We start from the raw sequence: 25,006 nt of genomic DNA on the forward strand, positions 1-25,006 counted from the left end.
CTCTATCATGCTTTTATACTCGTACTGTAAACGATCTCTGATCGTCAAATAAACAGGAAAATACAAGACTTTAGAAAGAGCTCGGTTGAGTTTACTCGGTGACTGCTAATGAACAGCTCTTGAAACATACAACAACTTGTGCAAACATCCTTGACTTCATAGATAGAGATTAATCATCTCCCATACTTCCTGAAATCAACACTATCTGTGCATGCATGAAAGAGCAGAGAGGCCCGAGAGGAAACACCCAGTATCCACCGCAGTTAAGGTCACAATTAACAGTAACATCTCGACTATACTCGGCTGCACAGATTCACTCTATCCCGGTTTAAATCTGCAGCACACAAAAGAGGAGCTGTAGCAATCAACATACACAACTTTATCAGTATCTGGAAACACCAACAGAAAACCCCACAGAGGTTAATGAGTTACAGGAGAAAGGGGAAATACTCGCACACAAGCGTGAACCGGTGATTGATGAAGCGGTTTCACTGTGTCACACAGCACACAAGATGACGATTTAGAAACAAACAGCAGTGTTCAGCAGCAGCTATCTCACGACATTCATTCACTTAACGATGGCAAACAATGTTGGAGCATGTGATGGATTGCACTACGGTATATCATGCATGATACTACAGAGCACACAGTCCTTTACTGAGTTCCCACGAATCCCTCACCAAGTCCTGAACAACTTTGAATGTGATCTTGGATGTGATCTCGTCATCTCTTCCCAGTCAGAGACCATGAGATCACATCATGCCTTTACTGGCTTCCCTTCACTGGCTTCCTGTCAGCTTCAGGATCCAGTTCAAGATTGTGTTGTTGGTTTTTAAAAGCTTACATGGGCTGCCACTAGGGTTGCAAAATTAACGGGAATTTATGGGAATAAATCAGGAATTTGTTAAATTGAAGGTGGGCTCTTAATAGGGAACTTAAATATAGTTAGGGAAAATATATTTTAGCACAATCCTGACTAAAACAACCAGATTTCATGCAAGTACAGTTGAATATCTATGCTATTCCTCAATCACATGCACACAGTACACTACTTACTGCAGGGCTATTGAGACCACGCCCCCTACATGTACTGTGCATTCATCCATCACATGCATAGATTATTTCTAGAATCCTGCAGAGGCTAGGCTTGAGAAGCTTGAGGGAAGATGGTTTTTTATTTGCATGTTGAATGGGACCTTTTTGGGAGGGAGAGGGGCTCTTTTCATTTAACATTTTGAATGGGACTTTTAGCTGGTACCATCATACCTGCGTGAGTGTTTGCACCTGCACGCTCCAGCCAGAGCACTCAGGTCAACACTCCAGGTGGTTTTAGATGTCCTGCGGACGAGGCTCAAAACTCGAGGTGACCGAGTCTTTGCGATGACTGCTCCCACACTGTGGAACAGTCTGCCTCCTGATATAAGACATGCTCAGAACATTAAGAATTTCAAATCATTACTTAGAACGTTGTGTTGGCTTTTAATACCTGTTGAGCCAGACATCCAACATTTTATTTTGCTTTTATTTATTGTGGCTTTGTCTTGTGTTCTCTATTGTGTTTTTAATATCTATTCTTTTTTAATTACTATTTGTTTGTATTTATTGTGCGTTTAAGTTTGTACAGCACTTTGACCAACTGCAGATGTTTTTTAAATGTGCTATATAAATAAAGTTTGACTTGACCGAAGTAGGATGAATAATTAAGTCTAGGGATGCACCAATCCTACTTTTTAGGTCCCGATACTGACACCTGGGCTTTGGTATCTGATGATACCAATCCCAGTATTGATTTAACAATATCTATTCCTTAATGTGAGGATAAAACTAAGAATCATGTTTTGGCAACTTCAGGCTTTTCTGACTTTGAAAACCACAATAAAATAAACATTTTTAAAATGGCATTATCATTATTAAATAGATTATAAATGTGTACCAGCAGTTTGGTGAGTAAATATTCATCACCAACATACATCACAAGTCAACTTTAATCCTCAGCAGTGGATAAGAGGAATTAAACATTCTGTATAAAAAAACTGCTTCAAATGAGAAAATAAAAAATATATCCACTTAGTGTTTTCCACAGAAGTACAGTGTACCTGTGGCAGGAGGAGGGCTATTAAAATCATTGAATACATTATTACTCTGCCCAGCTTTGCCCTTCCTTTTTCCCTTCTCCTCCGCGTCTGATATTGTGACAATAATAAACAGCAGCACATTCTATAAAGACGTCCAAATAACACAACTCGCGTTTTGGTAATCTTTCACTGGATAGTCCGTCATCATAACAGGAGATCTGCACGTGAACGAGGCGCCTTCATGACGAAGCGTTCCGTAACAATCCAAAACTAAAATAGTGCAGAAGGACATCGACAGCAATGAGCTGCACAGAACTTTAGAAACAGCGGTATGAGAAGGTTTATGTTTAACATCAAACATTTCTCCTTAATCACTGCATGATCCATGGTGGGACCTCTCTCTCTCCCACCTGCAGAGCATCTGTCAGGAGCTGCAGGTCATCAGACGCAGGGGCAGAGAGCGACAAGAGAGTGTTTCAATCATTGATAACGGATGCTGATCTTATACCAACAAAGGAACAGAAAGAAAGTAAATAAAATTGGTCTGTGATTGTACTTCGGCTTCGGCCCCTTGTCACCGATTTGAGTCCGATCTGGCCAATATCTGATACCAGGATCAGATCATCCCTAATTAAGTCATATATCCCCCTTTCTCTGCATCCCAAAGGAGATGACAATCATGAAACATCCATGGCATTGCAGAAATCAAGCGTCCACCACAATGTGCGCCCCCCTCTCTTCTTCGTTCTCACCCTTGTCACCCCACCCTTGGAATAAAGTACAAAGCGTCCCTTGTGTGAGAGCACAGAGACCTGGTTGATACTGCCTTATATCATGGTATTCTCCTGCTGTCACACACTCACATACACACACACATACACATACATAACTGACCTTCAGCAAGCCCCCTCGGTCCTTTGCACATTGCACACAAACAACACACTGTACAGTGAGAGCCATGAGCAGCAGAGGACAACATGCTAGAAAGAGTGAATATACATGGCCGAGGTTTGAGACAAGTGCAGAGTATAAATAGATCTCTATCATAAACATCATGACAGAGGAGACATTTTAAAAGCCTCTGAGCAGGAAGGAACGCAACGATCTGTCAGGATTAGTCAATTTACAGCTGTACCTCATCTTTTCTGATTTATTAAATCGGTTTTTCCACATTTCCCCTCAAATTTTGATGAAACTTTTTTTTTGTTACACAAATTTTAATTATTTTAATAATCAAATATTTTTAAAGCTTTTTGGGAATTCAACAACTAATCTTGTTTTGTTTAATACATTTGAAAAATATTTTTAAAAAGCTTGTTGCAATTTACAAAAGACCAAAATAACATCCTGCTTTATCTGTTCAGGCAGCAAAACTTTCAGGTGAAGCCATGGTATTTCTTTTTGTTATACATTTACTTGTCATCAAAAAGATGGACTATTTAACCTAATGGTTAAGTTGTTTGCGCATATAGCAGGCAGCCTGAGTTCAAATCCAGCCTGTGGCTACTTTCCTGCATGTCATTCCCCCACTCACTCTCCCAGTTTCCAGCTCTGTCCATGGTCCTCTCCTCTCTAATAAAGGTGGAAAAGCCTGAAAATAAATATATTTGTTAAAAATTTAATTAAATAAATTTTTGTTCCTTTGAGTAGACTAAAAATGTGAGGTATGGGGCGTCGATGGCCTAGCGGTCTAAGCGCGCCCCATATACAGAGGCTATAATCCTTGTTGCAGCGTTCGCAGGTTCGACTCCCAGCCTTGACCATTTCCTGCATGTCTTCCCCTGCTCTCTGCTCCCTGCATTTCCTGTCTCTCTTCAGCTGTCCTATACATTAAAGGTGAAATCGCTTGAAAATATAGCTTGAAAATATAGCTTGAAAATATCAACAAAAAAACATGTTAGCTAAAAGTTCTTTCAAGTCTCTGTAACACTAACACAACGTGGATCCGGAGTTTTGGCTCAGATGGAAGAGCAGAGGTCTCATGTACAGAGGCCACACTCCTCGACACAGTGGTCATAGGATCAATTCCCAGTTCTGATATGATTTGGTGCATGTCATTCTGATTCCTGTTCCCGGGGGCTTTTTGTTCATTGATCTTTTTAACTTTTTAACCCTGTTGTTGTATTGATATTGTCTGCCTGTGTTTTGTTGGTCTTGATATTGTCTGCCTGTGTTTTGTTGGTCTTGATTTGTCTGCCTGTGTTTTGTTAGTCTTGATTTTGTCTTCTTATGTTTTGTTGGTCTTGATTTTGTCTGCCTGAGTTTTATTAGTCTTGATTTTGTCTGCCTGTGTTTTATTAGTCTTGATTTGTCTGCCTGTGTTTTATTAGTCTTGATTTGTCTACCTGTGTTTTGTCTTAATTTGTCTACCTGTGTTTTATTAGTCTTGATTTTGTCTGCCTGTGTTTTATTAGTCTTGATTTTGTCTGCCTGTGTTTTATTAGTCTTGATTTGTCTACCTGTGTTTTATTAGTCTTGATTTGTCTTCCTATGTTTTGTTAGTCTTGATTTTGTCTGCCTGTGTTCTATTAGTCTTGATTTGTCTGCTTGTGTTTTGTTAGTCTTGATATTATCTGCCTGTGTTTTTTCTTGATTTGTCTGCCTGTCTTATTAGTCTTGATTTTGTCTTCCTCTGTTTTGTTAGTCTTGATTTGTCTGCCTGTGTTTTGTTAGTCTTGATTTTGTCTGCCTCTGTTTTGTTAGTCTTGATTTTGTCTGCCTCTGTTTTTTTTATCTTGATTTGTCTGCCTGTGTTTTGTTAGTCTTGATTTTGTCTGCCTGTGTTTTGTTAGTCTTGATTTTGTCTGCCTGTGCTTGTAATTGTCTATCGTATGATTTGTAGCTGTCAGGTTTTAAAGTCTTACAGTGTCTGTGTTGTGCAGGTACCTGCGTTGGGACTACAGATGACATTTAGCATCCGTACTAAGTCCAGCGCATTTACATTGATGCTCAATGCATTAATGTTGATTAATGTGCATTGTCCCAACTCAATAAATAAATGAAATTAAATGAAATTCCCCCTCCCTCTTCCCTCAACATTCCCTGTCCCTCTAAAAACTGTCCCATCAAATAAAGGTCCTAAAATGGGGTGGAAAAAAACACAACATAAAACTCTATTTATTGCATCTGTTTTACAGGAAACTATCACAAAGTGTGTATCTTCCTCTTGGACTGGTTCTCATGATATTGCACACAAACAGACTCTGTAAGCTGTTAACGGTTGGGGGCTGAAAATACACTGACCAAACACTGACGCCAAGAATCGTCCTGAACGCAGTGAAATGGGAAACTATAGGCGGATTGGTTACCATATTAAGACACCATCACACCTCTTTTTGGTTGTAAGTGATGTCTGGGGAGGAAAGGTATTCATTGTTTTGTTTTCAGGAAATCCTGTGTTATTTTATCTTTACACATGGAAACTCAACATTTGAAAATGATCAGGGTGATACCAGGACAGCATGTAAATGTGCGACATCTGACTTGAAAGTTCCTCTCAGCTGTGACAAACATTACCTACGCCCAAAACCAAAAACAGAGGTAAAAGGAGTGTGAATTTTGAACTTCAATTCACGGGTGAAACTTCGAATGAATACAAATGTTGTTATGTCTGCTCGATATGTAACAAATGGACGATGTGCACTTAAGTGTGAGGTGAATCTTGCTTTTTTGGCATTAGCTACACATAACTCCTCAAACGCCACTCCCCGTCCTGCCGCGGCCGCCTCAGATCATCACCAAGTCCCCCTCCGGTCCCCCATCACCAAGATCAAGCACCGCAACTTGGGGGACTGAGCCTTTGCCATCACTGCCCCAACTCTCTGAACTCTCTCCCTCCAAACATCCTCAACTCTGACTAACTCCAATCATTTGAAAACCACCTCAAGACCTTCCTGTTCAAAAAAGCATACAACATATAACCTCTACTCCCATCCCACCTCTGTCCTTGTTCAGTTTTATTCATCTGCTTTATTTCTTGTTTTATTTTCATTATTATTTTCTATAAAGCGACTTTGAGTATCAAGAAAAGGGCTATACAAAACCTATTATTATTATTATTATTATTATTATTATTATTATTATTATTAGGATTATTATTATACCTATGACAAGATGCAGTTATTTTAAACACCAATGCCACTGTCATCTTAACTCTCATGAAAACCTCATCCCAGATCTCCAACTACAGCTTGAGACCCACCAAATGGTCTGAGCCAGAAAAGGTGAAACATTTAAGTTGCTCATCTGTTCAATCTTGAACTGCAGGCTAAAACAATCTGTTAGTAAAAGTGGAGGAAGGTTTAGTACTTTTAAAACAGGTTCTTTTCATGTCAAACATGACAAAGCAGAGAGTCAAACAGTCACACATCAGTGCTCTCTTACCTGTTTCCAGAGGAACTTGTCTTCCTGGTTGATTTGCCAGGTGGTGACCACATGTATGATAGACAACACAGCTCCGCTCAGCACCGCTGCTCTCATCCGTACAGGCAGCAGAGTGTAGATGATGTAGATGAAGAACACAGACCACCAGATGCCCTCCGAAGCACTCCTTGGAGCCACCATGAGCACCCCAAACACCTGTACTGACAGCAAGACCCCGATCACCAGGTAGCTGACCATCCACATGTAGTCCTGGTGGAAGCCGTTGCGGTTGCAGACTACCATAAGAGCCATGAACAACGCAATGGCCACCGACAGGGCCGATGAATAGGCCACTTGAGGAGGGGCATGGACACAGTGGAAGGTCAGCATGATGCCGCACACGATCACAAGCATCCCCATGAGCATGGTCAAGGAGCTCTGGTTCAGCCTAAAGAAGTAACGCTGGTATAGGCGCTCCAGTTTGCCAGACTGGAATTTTTTCGACTGGAACACCCGCACCACCCTGAGCCAGCAGTCCGCAGCTGTCACTACACCTCCTGCGCCATTGGGACCGTCATCGCCAACGTCTCCACTGCCACCGTTACATCCCCCTTTTCTCCCTTTCAAATGTCTGTCTTCAAAGCCCAAGTCGACCGATTTCAGCCCGACCCCTTCCCCTCCCCTTTTTCCATAGTGGTCCTCCTGCCAACCACAACGTACGCCAAAGTTTCCCCCCCCTCCCATGGCCCCCGCCACCCCTCCTCGGTGATGCTGATGGAGGGGGGCTCCAGAAGGGGGCTCCATAGCATCTGGGTCCCGCAGACAGCTCATGTAACGCGGGTTGCAGAGAGATGAGCCTCCCTTTCGTTTGGACTTCTTGCCATTGCGCTCCCCCCACGCAGTCTTGCGGTCGTCCACTCTAGCGACTAGGAAACCACTGAACCAGGACATTCTGCGTGAGTGAAGAGAGTAACGATCAGTGCATAGGCAAGTCAAACACATGAAAGCTGAACCAAAGATACCAAGTGAAGGATTTACCTGTTGGGGTTCTGGTACATGTCCCACCCCTTTCCCTTGCAGCCGGATCACTCATTTATCCCTTGGACAAAATTTTGAAGCTGTGCAGACGGGTGTAGAGGCCACACTGCAGGGACGCAGGGTGGGGTTGACTGGATTTGGTCAGAAGAAGCACCAGCTGCTTCAGAAATCTCCAGAAGTCTATGTTAGAGCCAGGGATCAGAGACCAGGTTATTGAGAAGACCAATCTTTGCTGTGAGGACTATCTCCACGGCCTCTGCTGGGTCTGAAAGAAAAACAAATGAAAATAAATCAACAGGGCACAAATTGATCTATAATCCTGCCAGGGCTCAATTTTAACAAGATAATGTGCTTTGAAGAACAGCCCTGGCGTGTATTTAGCTCTTATTTTTTTTTAAAAAGAAGATGTCCTTCATCCAAATTGTGACAGGAAATAAATGCATGATTGTCCATAAGAAGCACATGAACTTCATTTCCTGGATAACAAGAAACACAAGATTTCATCTCATGCCTAAAACATGGAGATTCATTGGAGAGGAAGAGGCTAATTCCAAAATTATTAAAGGAGGAGGGGACAGGGATTAAACCATCCAAAATAGCTTGAAGGCTCGGTTTTTTAAGGTGAACCAGAACTTAGTTACTTTGACCCCCCTTAAAAAACATCATGGAGTGTAAACAAACAACAGCATGTTGGAGTCAGCTGGTCTGAAGATACAGAACGACTTCTTCTGGGTCTGTGTTTCCTTTTTTATATCACAATCAAAGATAAAGATGAGTAATAAATACGGATAAATGCCACCGGACAACAGGACACTGTCAAGACAAATATCCAGACAGTGACAGGAGACATAGCATGACAGGATCTGTGGGTCCTGAGGCGTTGGTCGAAAAGTGGTTTTGAAATTACTGGAAAATCCATTTTCTCCTCTGTTGGCATTACAAAACGAAACTAAGTGAATTTGTATTCGTCTGGTGTCACTTGATATGTTAAATGAAAGCACTGTTATCAACAGAGTAGATGGAAAGTGTCACCAAGTTGCTGGACTCTTTTTTGAAGTTGTACCATCAATTTTGTGTTTTCATTTTATACCTGAAAGACTGAACTCTCCAGGCTCTGTAACGTGTAATTTATTTAAGTACTATATTCATATTCATACATGAACCTTGGGAGTCTATATTTCTATTTTCAGCCAAGGTGAGTCATACCATTTGTTAATTCTGCGGTATGTGATAGTATCAGTAAAGATGGAAAGTGACAGAGTTAAAGCTGGGGTTGGCAGTCTCGGAAAATTAGCATGAATTTGAATGTAGCATTTCCTCAGGACTCCAAACCCCTCCCCTCCTCCCTTAGAGCTCCACCAAAACGACGAGAGGGGCAGTCAGTAGAGTAAGGGGAAGCAGAGGCAGGAGACGGGGACTCAGAGTGCACACCGGGGAAATGTACGCGCAGGAGGAGGGCAGAACGTCAGAACGGGGTTTGAATGGTTTAAAATGTTGGCACCCAAAAAAGGCTGATTGGTTGGTGTTTTCCCAGGTTTACTCCGGCTGTAGATAGCAGCTTTTCTTCCTTCTTTTTTAAGAACACATTATGTATTGATTGCCATCAGGACATAAAGATCATTTTAACCAGTATAACAAAAAGTGTATCTAAATCTGATTACCAACCCCAGCTTTAAAGCTGGGGTTGGTAGTCAGATTTAGATACACTTTATTTGGCCCGATGGCAAACAATACATAATGTGTTCTTAAAAAAGAGCTAAAAAAAAGCTGCTGTCTACAGCCAGAGTAAACCTGGGAAAACATCAACCAATCCCTGCCATCAGGAGCCAAATTATGAAACCAATTAAATCCTGTCCTGCCGTTCTGCCCACCTCCTGCGCGCACTTTCACCCCTAAATTTGAAAACAACTTCCAACCTGACTTTTTTTCTCCCTTCATTTCAAAAACAGCCTTTTACTTTAGCATGAATGAATTACAAGGGAATGATGGTTGTTAATGTAACTGTGATAACCAGGGCAAAACATGACAAAAACAATGTAAAAGACGCATCAAGAGGAAACAGAAGAGAGGGAAGCTCAGATAGAAGACATGTACTGGATAGGATGTTGGAGTCAAACATGACAGCCTTGTTACAACATGGTTATCAGCCATGAAAGTGTACATGAGAAAGAAAGAATAAGGTTAAACAGTGCTCCAAACATGACCTCAGGTTCAGTAAGCACAACACACACAAGAAAAGTTTGTTTTGAGCTATTTTTTTGAACAATATATGTTTTCAGAGCCTGAGTTTTCCTTTTTTGCTTCTGTCACATTGTAAACAAATACCCCCCTTAGGCTCTGTAGCGACTCAAAGTGGGACTGACTTTGATATACTTGGTCACATATGGAATCCATGTCTGCTCTCTCATTATACTAACCCTACAGAATTTGATAGATGTGGTTTATTTAATAATAGTATAGTTGTGTATTCATAGTTTCTTTTCACCCTGAGTGGATTATAAAACGTCCACATATGGTGCTACCAGCTGATCTTACCAGGCCTTTGGACGCCCTGAGCTCCACACAGTGCAGGAGGAAGACGCACAAACGTAAGGCTGCCGCTTGTGCAGCCACTGACGCCGCCGCCTCCTCCCCCACGACCGGCATTTTCACCAGAGAGGCACGCTGTGTTGTTGAAGCAAAAATAGCATTTCCTCGCTGGATCTTGCTTGCATGCGCCTTCTCGGGCACGTATCCGTTCAAGCCGTATCCCTCCTCCCTGGTAACGGATCGGCAAGATTCAAGGAGAACCAGCCCACCCTATCTCCCTCTCTCACACACACCTCCCCTCCTCTCTCCTCTCCTCCCACCTCCAGCACCTCCTCCTCCCCGGCTGCGTCCCTCACTGCCCTGCACAAGGTCGACCAGCTTGTACCCATTTGCAAACGTCGCGGTGTTGCCAGTCGCTTTGGTGTGTGTGTGTGTGTGTGTGTGTGTGTGTGTGTGTGTGTGTGTGTGTGTGTGTGTGTGTGTGTGCGTGTGTGTGTGTTTGCATGGTGCTTGGCTGTACTTTCCGGTTACCCCACTAGCGTTAGAAGAGGGGAGGGGAAGCGGGGAAGGGAAGGCGGGGGTGACTGACTATTCCTGGGGGACATTTTCAACCGGACAGCCGCTACACTTGCGTTACAGCCATAACAGCGAGCATTTATAGAGTCCTTTATTTGTGGGCTTGGTCCAAAGCTGTGCATACATTCCCCTGTATATCTCCCTCTGTGTGTGTGTCAGTGTTATGATCCACATGCAAAACAAGGATCAAACAAATTAGAATCATAACAATAAGAAGGTTGATCTGGCAATTTTTGCATTTCCTGCAGTTCTTTCATAACCATGCGGATATATTTTCAATCCGGTGTATAGCTGCCACGCACGGTTAGGCAGGCAGGCAGGCCGTGTGTGAGGGTCCGCATTCAAACAGCGTAGGCTTCTTGTTACATAACACCATGGCCTATGTGACAACCATAGCGGGGACCATAAAATCATTCCGTTGTGTCCGACTGTCCAAGTTTAAAACACAAACACGCCTCTGTCAGGGTTTCTTTTTTGAATGCAAATGTCCCTCACCCTGCAGAAAAAGCAGTAGCACCCAGGATAAGTGTATTGACAACCATGAGTGTTTGGTAAATAAACAGATATAAACATTGCTACTGCACATTCCTCAACATCAGTGTGTGGATGGAGGACTATAGTACACTGCAAATACAATAATGAAGAACCTCAATATGTGCGTAAAGGGATAAATAAGGTAAAAAGGAAAGCAGGTGTTCAAATGTGAAGTTATGTTATCAGAGATGATATGCGGCGGATTTGAGTCATGATGAGCATCAGATGCAGCCAGGCAAGTCTATTAAAACCTCTCCGGATTGTATAGGGTGTAATAACTTTAATGGTGCCTCCCATCCTTTGCTTTTCAAACACATATATGTTTGTTATTGGGCGCACAGTGGAAAACATGAGCTGACCGTGTATCCTTTGCCACCAACACCACCAGTGTGAAGCGGAGGCCTGGGCAGCTTCTGTCGCCAGCTATGTCATTCCCCTCCTGCAGAAATTGTGTGCTGACAGAGAAGTGGCACAGGCGTCCATGGTTCAATGCGTTTGACACGTTTGTGTGACAGGAGAACATATATTATATATGTCGGCCTGCAGTGTGCAGCAGCAGCAGTGACGGTCAGAGAGACGGACTCACCGTGATCATCTTCAGTCTCTGTTCCCCGGCAGGACCGAGGCTGACAATCCGATTCGGTGTTGTGGTCGCTCTGACTGGCCAGGGTGGAGGGCCATTAGTAGCCCAGCTGTCCAAGGATGGTCCGGGTAAATTGGTCACCCTGTGGTGGATCTCCTCCTGTCGTCTTCTCGCTCCACTCCCTTTCCTCTCCTCCCCCTGACCCTTTTGGCTCCAAGCACCACTGTCAAAACAAGGGACATACGAAAAACTCACTTCCGGTGTCCGATTTCAAAATAAAACACACAGAAGTACTCCAATTCTTTGAGAAAGGAGAAGAAGAAAAAAGAAAATAAACTATTGAACGTATATTATGAAATATTAAATGAGATGCTGTGCATTTAAAATACCACAAAACAACGTTTAAGTCATGATATTGTTACAACCACCAATGGGTTAGCTTAAAACTGAACAAAGACTAGCAACAGAGGAAATAACAAGCCAAATCTGTAGAGCAAAAAATAACTTTTTTATGGTTTTTTTTATTTTTTTTATTGTGATCAAATTTTTACTCTATTTATATTTGTATGCAGGTTGTTGGAAGCAATATATTGATCAGCGCAAGCAGAAACACCATGCTTGTGCAATAAGTTAAGCTCATACAAATAAGGGGAGAAAAACAAAAACAAACCATAGTCAGTATAATAAAACAATATTAATAAATGACAATAATAAGAAAATGAAGTCCAAAACCTCATCCCATCCCCAATCCCCATTCCAGGCCACCATATCAACATAGTCAATCTAGAAGGCTTTTTTATGTTTTAAAGGAGTATGCTTGGGTTTAATTTCATGACGCAGTGACACCACTCAGAGCTCTATACACAAAAACAAGAACCTTAAAATGAATCCTAAATCTAACTGGAAGCCAATGTAGGGAAGATAGAATCAGAGTTATCAGGCTGGACTTGGTCAACAGCCTTGCAGCAGCGTTCTGGACTAATTGAAGAAGATGGAGGGACGACTTACTGAGGCAGGTGAAAAGTGAATAACAATAGTCCAGTCGGAATGAAACAAAAGCATGAATGATCATTTCCAGCTTAGGATGTGTGACAAAAGACCTAAGTTTAGCAATGTTTCTTAAATGGAAGAAACATGACTGGGACAACTGTTTTATGTGGTTATCAAAGATCAATCAAGAGCCAACAGGCCAACAGCTTGGCTAATCTGAGCGCAGAGTAAAGACCTGCCACAGAGTGAGAGAGCTAGCTAAAAACAAAACATTTTTTCCTAGAACTTCTTGGTTCCTATAATACAGGTTCTAATCAACTCCAATAATTTAAGGTCTGTTAATAAAATATAAAGTTACAAACAGTGAGCTGAGTTTAACATGTATGTGTAAAACATTGGGAACCAGACCTAAACCAAAATTATTTATCAGCTACATTTTAAGCTAGAATCAATAACACCCTTCCTCATTGGTCGCCTGGCAGCTCTCTAAAGCAAAACATTACAGAAAACTTTCACATTAAACAGTGAATTGATGTTTTGACACTTTTGTGTTTGTATGAAATAAATGTACTTGTTGGTAATATAAAAATACAGTTTGCAACAATGAGTGCTCCAAAGACAAATAAATAACCTATAAAAATGTCTAAAACTCTAACTTGGGGACATTACATTCAAAAATAATAATCAATTTCTTTGTACTTGTTTTGTGATTTTTTTTTACAGAAAAAGAACACATTGGGTAAGAGGCAGGTGCCAATTTACAAGCAAAAAATAGGCTTTATTGCAAATGTAACTGGAAAATTTTGATGCTGTAAATATATATTTGTGTTTATGTTTGTTCTAATTAAAATGAAGAAAAAAAATGTTTCATTATAAAAACTAATTTGGAAAAGTTAGACTAAACTTACTACTCTGGTTAACTGGACACACTATCATTCAGAAGTGGAAGTATAGTCATATTGGGGACTCTGTATTTAAACAAACCATTTCTTGCCCCTGGTTCATTACAATGCTGGTAAACATGTTTATAAAATTCTCACTAATGTTTTATTTTATTTCGAAATCAAATTCTACTTATTTCCTGTGTAATGCTCTCTAACTTTGGCTGGTTTGACGCAGCTCTCATCGCCCAGGCACACCGTTGCTCACACCACTCTCTCAGTTCCACTTTTAGTAACTCAGCGCTCCCTCTAGAGGTGAAGCCGGATCTGCAGAGAGCCCGGCCGGTCAAACCACCAGCTGTGATCTCCAGCATGTTCCCAGAAGACAAAAACAATTAAAAGTCAGCTTTAACAGAAAAGACTCTGTCACTGTATGAGACCCATATACTGTACATGTGATCAGCCGATTGGAGATGGTTTAAATTGAATAAAATGACTGCAACTTAGTAAAATGTTGTGCTACTTGTAAATACAATTTTTAATTAAACTAAATTGTTTTATTTTCTTTTTAATCAACTACATTAACATGACAAACAACATTTACCTTTAAACAAGATATAATAATCTTTTAACAATGGTTAGTTTTATATATTTTATTCTATGTATTGTTATTTACATTTTTTTCTGCTATTGTTATTATTACTATTATAACACGTGTTTTTTGGGGTTTTCTTTTCCCTTTATTTTTCATTTTCCTGTCTGTTTTACAACCTTTCGGGGGTCGGGTGTTTTAGGGGATGTTGGGGATGTACATGTTTGTGTTTGTACGTGTACATATCTTTTCAAAATTATGAAAAAACTATAAATAAAGTTGTAAAAAAAAACAAAAAAAATAATGGTTGGTAAACACATTTCAGCAAAACTTTGTTTATGTCCTATATCTCCTATTATCTATTACCCACAACCCCCTGAGTTGTATTTTGTCAACTTTATTGATGGGCCTGATCCACTACTTTGGGAACCATGAGATTAACCCTTCTTACAGTATAGGTAATTACTTAAAGCTCTTGATCTGCTACAACCATAAGCCATGCTCACATATTGATGCATCATTGTTACTTATGGGACCATCACAAGATGTTTAAAGTGTATTATAGGATGTACAGTGGTGGAAAAAAGTTTTCAGACACCCCGAATATTGCATTGAGAATCACTCTTAGGTCTTCAAGGGCAATTTCTTTATGTACAGTCACAGCCAGGTTTATCTATTTTTTGTTCAGTTTTGAACATGTTCTCTGTTATTTGTTGACTTTGATACCGACAATGTTGAGAACTGACATATTGAAACTGTCAAGAATTTAGCTTTGTTAGTTTTTCTTGTAAACAATAAACAAAAAATATATAATTTGTATTTGTTTATGTCTGTCTAATGCTTGAAACACAAAAAAGTTTTTTCCACAAATATTTCAAGACAATATTTGAGATTGTGTAAAAATTTAAGGGTGTCTGAAAACTTTTTTCCACCACTGTAAATGATAAAGTATAAACAAGTCTCAGTCCTGGAAAACACGATAAATCGCAGAGAGTTCTGGGAACTGACACGGTCTCACAACAGGGTCTGGTTTCAAAGAAATATCTACTGATCTATTGTCTTAACAACAGCAGGTGGGTTTTGAATGTGTTTACAGTAGTACGCATCCTGTTAGTCTTAAACAAGAAAAAGAAACAACTTCCAATAATAGAAAACAGTCCTCCTTGCCAAAAGCTTTACACCTCAGGAGTATGTTTACACGTGTCTTTAAAGCCATTGTTCAGTTTTTATACCATCATTTATGTATACTGTAAGAAGAGGAAGCCTCTGTGAGCCAATGCAAAAGTACCCTAAGCCTTAAAGTAAGCCTTAAAGTAAGCCTTAAAGCCTAAAAGTACTTCCATACCTTTCTTTGTACAGATAGTATTTTCATTTTTATTTAGGATTTTTGGATTTGTGATTAGGTTTATATATTTATTGCCCTTACTGTCTTGTTGTGTCCTTACTGTCTTGTTAAGTACCAGTGTTCCGTTCACCACGTCAAATTCCTCGTGTGTTCGAGCTCACTTTGCAATAAAGCTTTCTTGAATCTTGAAGCCTTTACTCTTACAAATGACAAGCAAGGGGAGGCTGGACTGGTTACAAAAAAAAAGAAGAAGGAAAAAAAGTTGGATTGTATGAATCGAGGTGAGGAAATGGAAAATGACTCAGCTTTCACTTTATGGACAACTTCAGTTAACATTTTAACAGACTAAATGAACAGTTCACAGTCTTATTCAATACAGCATGCTATTCATTTGGTAAATTATGGCCCCAATACAGTAAAAAAGGCCCTTAAAGCTGGCTCTAATTAGGGATACCTCTCTTCGATTGATTAGACACTACCACAGAGAGGATTATGGTGAGGATTTCAACCCCTGCTTTAAAAGTGTGCAAAGAGCGGAGTTGTTAGCGTGTGTTTTCCTTTAGGAAAAGTTACAGGATCTGTTTGGGGGGACAGCCATGAGACTGCTCAGAAAATAAGTTGTGTTCATGAATGGTCCACATTCAGGGTCTGCCCAGATACTGTGGAAACAGGGTTACTCAGGGAGATGGCACAACGTTAGCTTGGTTGTACACCTCTGGATTACAGCCCACATCTCTAATGTCAGAGCTGTCTCCAAGCGTCGAACGCTTCAAGAACAGGAAAAGGATTAATATTGTGCAACAAAAAACCACACCGCTAGTGAGTAGAGACCTAGATTGTGTCCCAGAGTGTCCCCATATTTACAGACGAACAGGCACAACTACAAACTCTGCCGGCAAATGTAACATTATGACAGGTAGTTGGAGAAAAAAGTTAGGATAAGGTGTGTAAATACTGTGGCAACAAAGCATCATAGCTAATCTGACATATGCACACACAATTTGTATATGTAAACAATTGCTGAGCTGAGTATTTTACACTTTGACATGAGTTAGGTCAGGGAGCCTCCAGAGAATGACCAAATGAGGATTTAGTTACATCAGAAAAGTCAGCAAGGTCTATGACTTCATATCTCTATTGCAGTGTGTCCTCCTCCAATGTGTCTTTTATTTTTGAAACCAATTATCGGAGTAAATGAAACAGTGTACCATTCAGGTTTGTAATTGTATTGACTATAATGCATTCCTTAATTAAAAAAAAAAGGTACTAGAGAAAATGTCACCAACATTTAACTTAAAGCAACTCTACAAACATGTTTAAAGGAGGTAACGCTGTAGATCAAATACATCTTTTTCATTAATAGGGAAAACCGAGAGAAGGTGCAATGTACTGAAATGCAGACACAATTACCTACATTCTCTTCAATGGACTGTGATGCACTGCAAAAACTCAAAATCTTACCAAGGGAAATTGTCTCATTTTTAGTCAAAATGTCTTATCCTACTTGATTTATGATCAATTTACTTAACAAGTAACTTTTGAGTAAGATAGAGGGACTTTTTTTAAGACAATGCATCTTAAATATCTTATCTAAGACAAACAATCTTGAAATGATCTTGTTTTGAGTTGTAATTTAGAAGAAACAAGTTTTATTTTACATTTCATACATTTTTCAAGCTGAGCTCTTATTTGTAGAGGATGGATAATCTTGATTTAAGACAAACTCTTTACTTGATTTCAGTCAATGTGTTTTATTGGATAATCTATCAGAAAACAGCTCCATTGATAAAAGAAATAAAAGTTGTTTTTAGGGGTTGGTTTTCCAGTTTTCAGGTACTGTTTCTTCTAAATCAGATAAAAAATATACATCCTCAAACTACATGCACACAATGAAACACCTACTTTTGAGCATAGCTGAGTTATCCTAAAAAACAACATGACTGAATATTAGTATATCCAGCTCACTAGAAGAAGACATTATATCTCAAAACGTTCAAATTAAACTTTGTCATCTTATTTCAAGTACAAGATGGTCTTAAACCTAGAGAAGTGCCGCTACAATACAACTCAAATTAAGGTGGATATATCTCAAATGAAGAAGTTGACATGAAATGTATTACTGCAAAAATCATTTTTTGAGTGAAAAAATACTAATTGTTAGCATCCCTGGCTTCTTCTGAGACACTAAGCTTTAAAATACTGGTGAAATATTGCTTAAAATAAGTTGTCCCTGCTAATTTTAAGATCACAGTTTTCTAAATATTATGTCTTATTTTAAGAAATCTTACTAAGCAAATTTTCACTTGTTCTACTGGCAGATTTCTTTGCTTATTTGAAGGTAAAGGGTACCTTGAAGTAAGTTTTTTTTTCTTGTTGTTTTTGGAGGGGCATTTTTCCAGTGTGTCTTAAATTGATAAAGTTGAAGACTAGTTCAGCCTAGCTTGGCAGTCATCTAAAATTAAGAGGCAGCTACCCTAGTGAAAACGAATATGTCCCAGTCTAACAGCTTTACTTTACAAATGTTTGGGAAATTTGTGATTTAAAAAAAAAAAAAGAGAGATATGATTTAAGGAGTGGATACTTGCTTACCCAATGAAGATAGCCGGACAAACTACAGCCAGCATGGCCTGGCACTTCACTTGGCCTGGCTGTGTTTTCTGGCTGGCTAGCTAACATGGCCATTTAGAAGCTGGTGGATTTTTTATTTCAGTCTTTTTCACTTTAAATTAACTCCCTGGAGTCTTAAAGCTTGTATTTAATAAAGCATTATCAGTAAAAGCCTGCAGGAGCCATAAGGGGCATCCTGCTATATTGGCTCTTAGCTGTAGTTCTAACATGTAGGTGTGCGTCATTTGACTAACATTACTTTCAACAAGGACATCGTTTTTCGTGTCACCTGATGAATCTAAATGCAATGTCAACTCTCCTTTCACCAGGTAAGTCCTTAAGAAATGATACAGGTTTACACCATAGACTGTATAATCAGGTTTATACCAAGTAAAAACATGTTTTCGGCTAAAGCTAGACTTTCTGTCATTTGTTTGCTTCTGCGCATGTGCGTTTACGTCAATTACAGACAAATAAATTAACAAGTGCTTACTCACTTCAGCCAACACTACACATCTCTCTTGAAATGCAGTGTACAAGAATAAACAACTTTTGTTTGTTTGTTTGTTTACTTTACATGAGTATTCCCAGTAACTGCTACTAAAATATTAAATCATATTGTACTTTTTTTTGCCAGTGTTTTTATTGAAGTTTATAACCACAAAAAATACAGCTTTATCATTAATAATTTTCCACTTTCAAAGTTGCATGGCTATATCTCGAGGTTTAACAAATGGACAAACAAACAACAAATGGACAAACAAAGAAAATAATAATCATAATAATAATAATAATAACAAAAAATAGAATGAACAGAGCTTCTCTAAATCAAACAAGGCTATTCATTTTGAAAGAAATAAAATCAAGGTCAGTCGGCATATATTATAAGACAAAATGAAAGAATCTGCATTTCTACATGGATTTTGGGACTGCTGTGTTGGATTGTTTTTTAACAATCAGTGAAGGGTTTCCACATTTTTTCAAAATCATGTTCTTTGGCTCTCTGGATGTATGTTATTGTTTCTAATGGGAGGGTTGACAACATCTGATTTAACCAATGGGTGGTACTGGATCTGTTAATGTCTTTCCAGTTTTGTGCAGTACATTAATTTGCAGACATCAGACTATGGTCAATACATGTGCATTCATTTTTAGTGTAACAATGTTTTTCTGGATATATTGCAAACAGATTGCAAAAAGAACAATTTGGGGTTGAGTATGATCTGGTTGGAATTGATCTTCTCAATGATATTTTTAACCTCTTCCCAAAATATTTTTATTTCCCTGCATTCCCACACACAGTGTACTAATGTACCTGTAGATTCAATACATTTTATACAAGTGTCTGGAATGTTCTTAATGTACTTGTTTAATTTTACAGGTGTTATGTAAGCATTAGCCGTTTGAATTGTAATATTCTAAGTTGACTATTTATAGACATTTCGTGAACTTTAGAACAAGCACTTTTCCGCTCTGAGATGTTAAGTGACGAGTCTTCATTCCATGACATTAATCTTTTATGTGATGTCCCTTATGCATCACATATCAACATCCTGTAGAATTCTGAGATAAGACCTTTTACTTCACAATTTTTACTTGACAAGAATTGCTTTCTTTCAGTTAATAACTGAACAAGATATTTAACTTGTACACAAAACTCATGATGCATTTCTAAGTGGTAATGTATGGAGTGGTTCAATTCAAAACTAATTTTTAGACATAAAATTAAAATCCAGCTTTAATAAAGCATTGCATTCAGATGTATTACTTTACAAAGATCAGAGATACATACATCATACAAAACAAATGACCACTGTGAAGTGGTTCTAACCTTAATGTATGTTTCACTGTGTGTCTTACCTGTCTACATCACGTGATTGTGCCCCAAAGGTAATCAAACATTTAGTAAACAAATACATAGCTAGAGGTGTGAAAGAAGTCAGATCAATTACTTGAAAAAAAATAGCAATATCACTATATATATAAACTATTCTTCAAGTAAAGCCCTGCATACAACTACTCAGTTTTAAATTGACCATGCAAGAGATAAGATAAGATAGTAAGGATAGTCCATGTAAGGTCAGCTGATGGCAATGTATAAGATAATCCTGACAGGGTGAGAAAGTGTTGTTTACTGTGAATATTGGAAAGTAACATTTCTATGGTGTTGCCAACAGGAAGTGTTGAAATCATAAATAGTATACTCCCTTTTCCTATTGATTTGATGTGTGTTATCCCTAGTGATACCTTGCTATTCAGAATATATACTCTTTGTCAAGGAGTTTTGACCAATCAGAATCAAGTATCTAACAGAGCCTGTTGATTAATAAGAATAGGAATATACGGAAACAACATTCAATTTTTCTAAATATAGACACATTTGAGCTTAAAGCAGGAAGTAGCATCATTTTGGTTAAATATTCATTAATAATTTTGTTTTTCTTTTACATAATTACATTTCCACAACAAACTTATATTAACCAGAGTGTAGGGGATGAAGTGTTAGATGCCCCAAATGTATTTGGGGAGGACCCCTAAGCTTCCCATCCTATCAATCATGCCAAACCCTCCACTGTGGGTATCAGGGGTTTGAAACAATACCCCAATTCTAGAACCTCTGGACTTCTTACTGCCAACATGTTGTCCACGCAAAACTTGGGGGCTTTATCAGACAGACTACTTAGGACTTTTCAAAATGCTGCTGAGAGCCGATCCTCATAATAATAATAATAATAATAATAATAATAATAATAATAATAATAATAATAATAATAATAATAATAATAATAATAATAATAACTTTATTTGTAAAGCACCTATAAAAACAAATGTTTACAAAGTCCTTTGACAAGCAAATCATGGCAGGATTTCGTAAGACAAAATAGACCTTTGACAGTCAGAGAGTAGTGTAGAAATTGTACTCCCCTCTATCCCTCTTTGAAGACCCAACTCGGTCGAGGCATGATGGCTGTCTAACATGAGTCTGGTTCTGCCTGAGGTTTCTGCCTCGCCACTGTCACTAGTTAAATACTGGGATGTGCAATGCTCATGATGGATTAAGGTGGGTTCAGATTGAGTCTTACCCTGCCTTGAAGTTGGGTCTCTGTTCATAATTTGACATAGAGTGGTCTAGACCTGCTCTGTTTGTAAAAGCGTCTTGAGATAATGTTTGTTGTGATTTGGCGCTATACAAATAACGGTTAATTGATTGATTGATGGATAACGATGCAAATACAAAAGACAAGGCAAAAAATTTAAAAGAAGAACCGCAAAATAAACAGAATAAAGTGGTGAGACCAATAAATCATTGTTAATGAGGTTTTGTCTGTGTGCTAAAACCCCTTGACCAACAACAGGTGCTTTTTTTCTTTTTTTGCCCCTGCCCCTCAAACAGCCTGAGTACACCACTGAGTACTCAGTCTTCAGAGCAATTCATGTAAGAGTACATTTTATTTGATTTAATGGACTGTACTAATTCATTGATTGGCTGAGCATGGTGGAGCAACTTTTTACTCCACTTAATAAGCTCATAATATTAGGCTACATCAATTTTTTTTAGATGTAAATAAGATGTTTCCTAAAATCTGAAGTTGAAGAGTAACAACATATTTTAAAATACACGTATTTATTGTATTATTATTATGATGATGATGATGATGATGATGATGATTATTATTATTATTATTATTATTATTATTATTATTATTATTATTATATGTAAAAAAAAATGTTTTCTCTTTGTTGGTTTTGTATATCTTATTTATAATTTGTCAAATTGTGGTGAACCAAAATACTGAAAAAAATGCAATAAAAAGTTAAATGACAAAATAAATAAATAAAAATACATGTAAAAAATAGAGTTACCCACTTTACTGAAGTTGTCTGTGATATGTGGTGTAAAATAAAATAAGTAAAAATAAAAAATAGATAAATAAAGATAGAATACAATTTAGATATATACAATGTTACAGACGGAATTTAGATAAATACAAATTTTAAAAATTGATTAAATAGTAGTAATTACAGGCAGTATTAAAAATGTTGCAGTAGTTACAGGTTGACATGGTGTGGCTATGGTTGGTAATTACAGATTAATATAATAAATACATATTGGTATATAATATGACCGTAAATTGTAGTAAACTATAAACAATAATAATTTAATCAGCTTTATGGATTGCGCTGAAATATGTATTTTTTTAAGAGAAGGTGTTTTTTAATTAAACTGAGAATTAATCACCCCCATGTGAGGAATTCAAGGGTCCACTCTTTGAAGATTCCACATACTGCTGTAAATATCGATTAGGCTGACTATGGTCCAAAGACAAGGGGACATATTGTGTTTGTGTTAATCTACACATGTCTTAATAAAAGAAAAGCTCAATTGTATTCGTGTTTTTTTGAGTATTAATTGATTTTTCTGCCAGTTCAGCCGTACCTGACACCCCCGGCAAACACGTCCAGATAGTACGGACCTCAGCGGGTTGCTCGATGGATGACGCTCCAGTCCTTTCGGTTTATTCAGCTCCGGTATTTTTCCTGCTCGTACTCCCTCTACCTTACATCCCTTTGATAAAACATTAAGTTTTTTTTATTGTTGAGTATAATCTAACCGCACCAGCTGATCAGATATTAATACTCGCGTTTCCCCCCCTTTATATTTGTTCTCCCGCATGCTGCTGCCCCCGCTGTCTTTTACTGCATATAGCTGGATGTATTCTGTGTCCCTTGTTTCCTCCAGTACCCCATGTCTGTGTGCATCCCGCCTCCCTGCGCTCTCAATAGATGGTGCAAGTCAAAATGTCCAAATCGCCCGTAGACCCACTGTCTGCTGTGGAAACAGGCTCTCAATCGCACTATTTCCAGGTAAAACCCACACACCTTTATCCACAGTGTTCGCTTTTATATACAAGTAAAGTGCGGTGGTGGAAAAACAGGCTTCTGCTAATGTCTTCTTCTTGCTACTTGTTGTTGAATTTGAAGCATCGGGTTTTGGCATAGAGCTACTTTCTTTCTTGTCATGTTTCCTTTGCTTTCACTGAAAATGCAGATTGATTGAAATTGAAATCCTTACATCTCACATAGACTGACAGGTTCCCTTACATGTTGCTGCTTCTCATCACGCATTTAACAAAAACCGTGTCAAAATATCTTTATCATACATTTGAATGCTTCTTGTGCACAAATGCAGGAGGACAACACAGATACATAACTGGGCCTATATGTGATGCATTCTAAAGGGTTTAAAGAAAGGAATAGATAGAGCATGACTCTGACTCACCTGTAGCCTGAATTTACAGGGCCTGTCAGCACAAAAACACAGAGACACACTGCAACATCCAATCGTTCCTATTTATCAAGTGGCCAGAGGACATCTGTTCTCTGATATTCACAGACCCATTTTGAGCAGGTAGATTAGTGCAACCAAGCAATATGTGACATTTTCAAAGCAGCTGATTGTAGTTGTTGCTGTGGTGCAAAGCAGCTCTTTTAAACCAGTTGTCCCTAAATGTATGCCTTTGTATTGTCAAAATGACAGAGAAAAGCCTTTAAAATCAGCGTATCTATCTATCTATCTATCTATCTATCTATCTATCTATCTATCTATCTATCTATCTATCTATCTATCCTTCCTCATTATCCTCATTCCCTATGGTTGTCTCTTTTATCACAGCTGCCCAGGAAGTTGCCTAAACGCAAAAGCCGCTTCAAACGCTCAGATGGCAGCACGTCTTCAGACACAACATCCAGCTTCATCAAGCGGCAGGTAAGAAGTCCTTTGAGGCATTTGTTAGCTCCTTAATCATGCATGCAGAGTACGCCGATCTGCCTTCAGATACCAGAATCACAGGGCTGATTATCACACTGATAATGTAGGCCATGTTGTGCTCTGAAAGCTTAAAGAAGGTGATATGGATCCAACAGATGTTTCTGGATTGTTTTGCTGCCAACTGTGCAGCACCTATATCATTTTTTAGCAAGTCCATCTCTTTTCAAATACTTCCAAAACCACGTGTAGGTCTGTGTTTTTTCATTCTTGTATCCAGCACATGAATGTTTCTGCTCTGGATATTCTTCCACAGAGCTGCTTCTGATTTTTGTTCAGTTGTTGTTTTGCCAGCAGAGAGCAGCAGAATGCTTGAAAGTGGCAGTGTGTTACATCAAAATCCCAACACAGTCTGGATTTTTTAATTAATGTTTTCAGGTCAAGCACGTGCAGCAGACACAGATGGAAATTCAGTGTTATTTAAGACGATCTCTAAGTGAAGAAAAAGAAACAGAGAGTTCTGTCTTCTCCTGGTTTCTTAGCTTCTGATTCCCCACACACTCCGACTGCGTGGCTGTGTGTGAATCATCAGGATCAGCTGATTTGATGGTATAACAATCAAAGTACTTTGATGTGCTTGTTTCTTAGGGATAATTTAAATTTGGATTGGGGTGTAAAGCAGAGCTGGTTGTAGTTTCACAGAGAGTCCAGCAGAGTGAAGAATCTGATCCCTTGATACAAATGAGGTTGTGAGGAGTCAAGAGGTTTCAACGGTCAACAGTTCATCCCACACTGCCAGATCCCAGAACTCAGGAAGTCTCAAAACTTCAAAGATAGAAAGCTACGGACCGTGATTCAAATAATAAAAGGAGCCTGTACCGATGACAGAAACTACACGCTCTCTCTACAGTCCTACAGGCTTTAACCTTGTCTGTAACAGATGTTTTAAGTGTCCATTCAGACCTGATCAATAAATCTACAGCTAAACCAATTATAATGGATAAAGACAGACTTAAACTTAAGTGTTCCCCAAGATGGAATTAAAACTTTCACAGTTTTCACTCAGGATTCAAAAGTAAAATACCAAAAACTATTAATTGCTTATGATAGTAAATTGATCAGTCTAT

General features: G+C 38.8%; 2 protein-coding genes across 2 annotated transcripts in view; one reads left to right on the forward strand and one right to left on the reverse strand.

Moving 5' to 3' along the window:
* Positions 1-18,470, reverse strand: part of LOC117821080 (adenylate cyclase type 6-like) — a 66,173-nt gene extending 47,703 nt beyond the window's left edge. The window contains exons 1-4 of the mRNA XM_034695108.1: positions 18,095-18,470; positions 11,701-11,920; positions 7,476-7,740; positions 6,459-7,389 (exon numbers count right to left, since the gene is read on the reverse strand). Coding sequence (XP_034550999.1) covers positions 6,459-7,389; positions 7,476-7,495 — 951 coding nt within the window. The 5' untranslated portion in view covers positions 7,496-7,740; positions 11,701-11,920; positions 18,095-18,470. The remainder of the gene's footprint in view (positions 1-6,458; positions 7,390-7,475; positions 7,741-11,700; positions 11,921-18,094) is intronic.
* LOC117821081 (voltage-dependent L-type calcium channel subunit beta-3-like) overlaps positions 18,064-25,006 on the forward strand; it is a 36,941-nt gene continuing 29,998 nt past the window's right edge. The window contains exons 1-3 of the mRNA XM_034695109.1: positions 18,064-18,441; positions 22,854-22,978; positions 23,787-23,879. Of these exons, the coding sequence (XP_034551000.1) occupies positions 22,898-22,978; positions 23,787-23,879 (174 nt within the window). The 5' untranslated portion in view covers positions 18,064-18,441; positions 22,854-22,897. The remainder of the gene's footprint in view (positions 18,442-22,853; positions 22,979-23,786; positions 23,880-25,006) is intronic.

Source organism: Notolabrus celidotus, chromosome 11, assembly GCF_009762535.1.
Source record: "Notolabrus celidotus isolate fNotCel1 chromosome 11, fNotCel1.pri, whole genome shotgun sequence".
Classification (NCBI taxonomy): domain Eukaryota; kingdom Metazoa; phylum Chordata; class Actinopteri; order Labriformes; family Labridae; genus Notolabrus; species Notolabrus celidotus.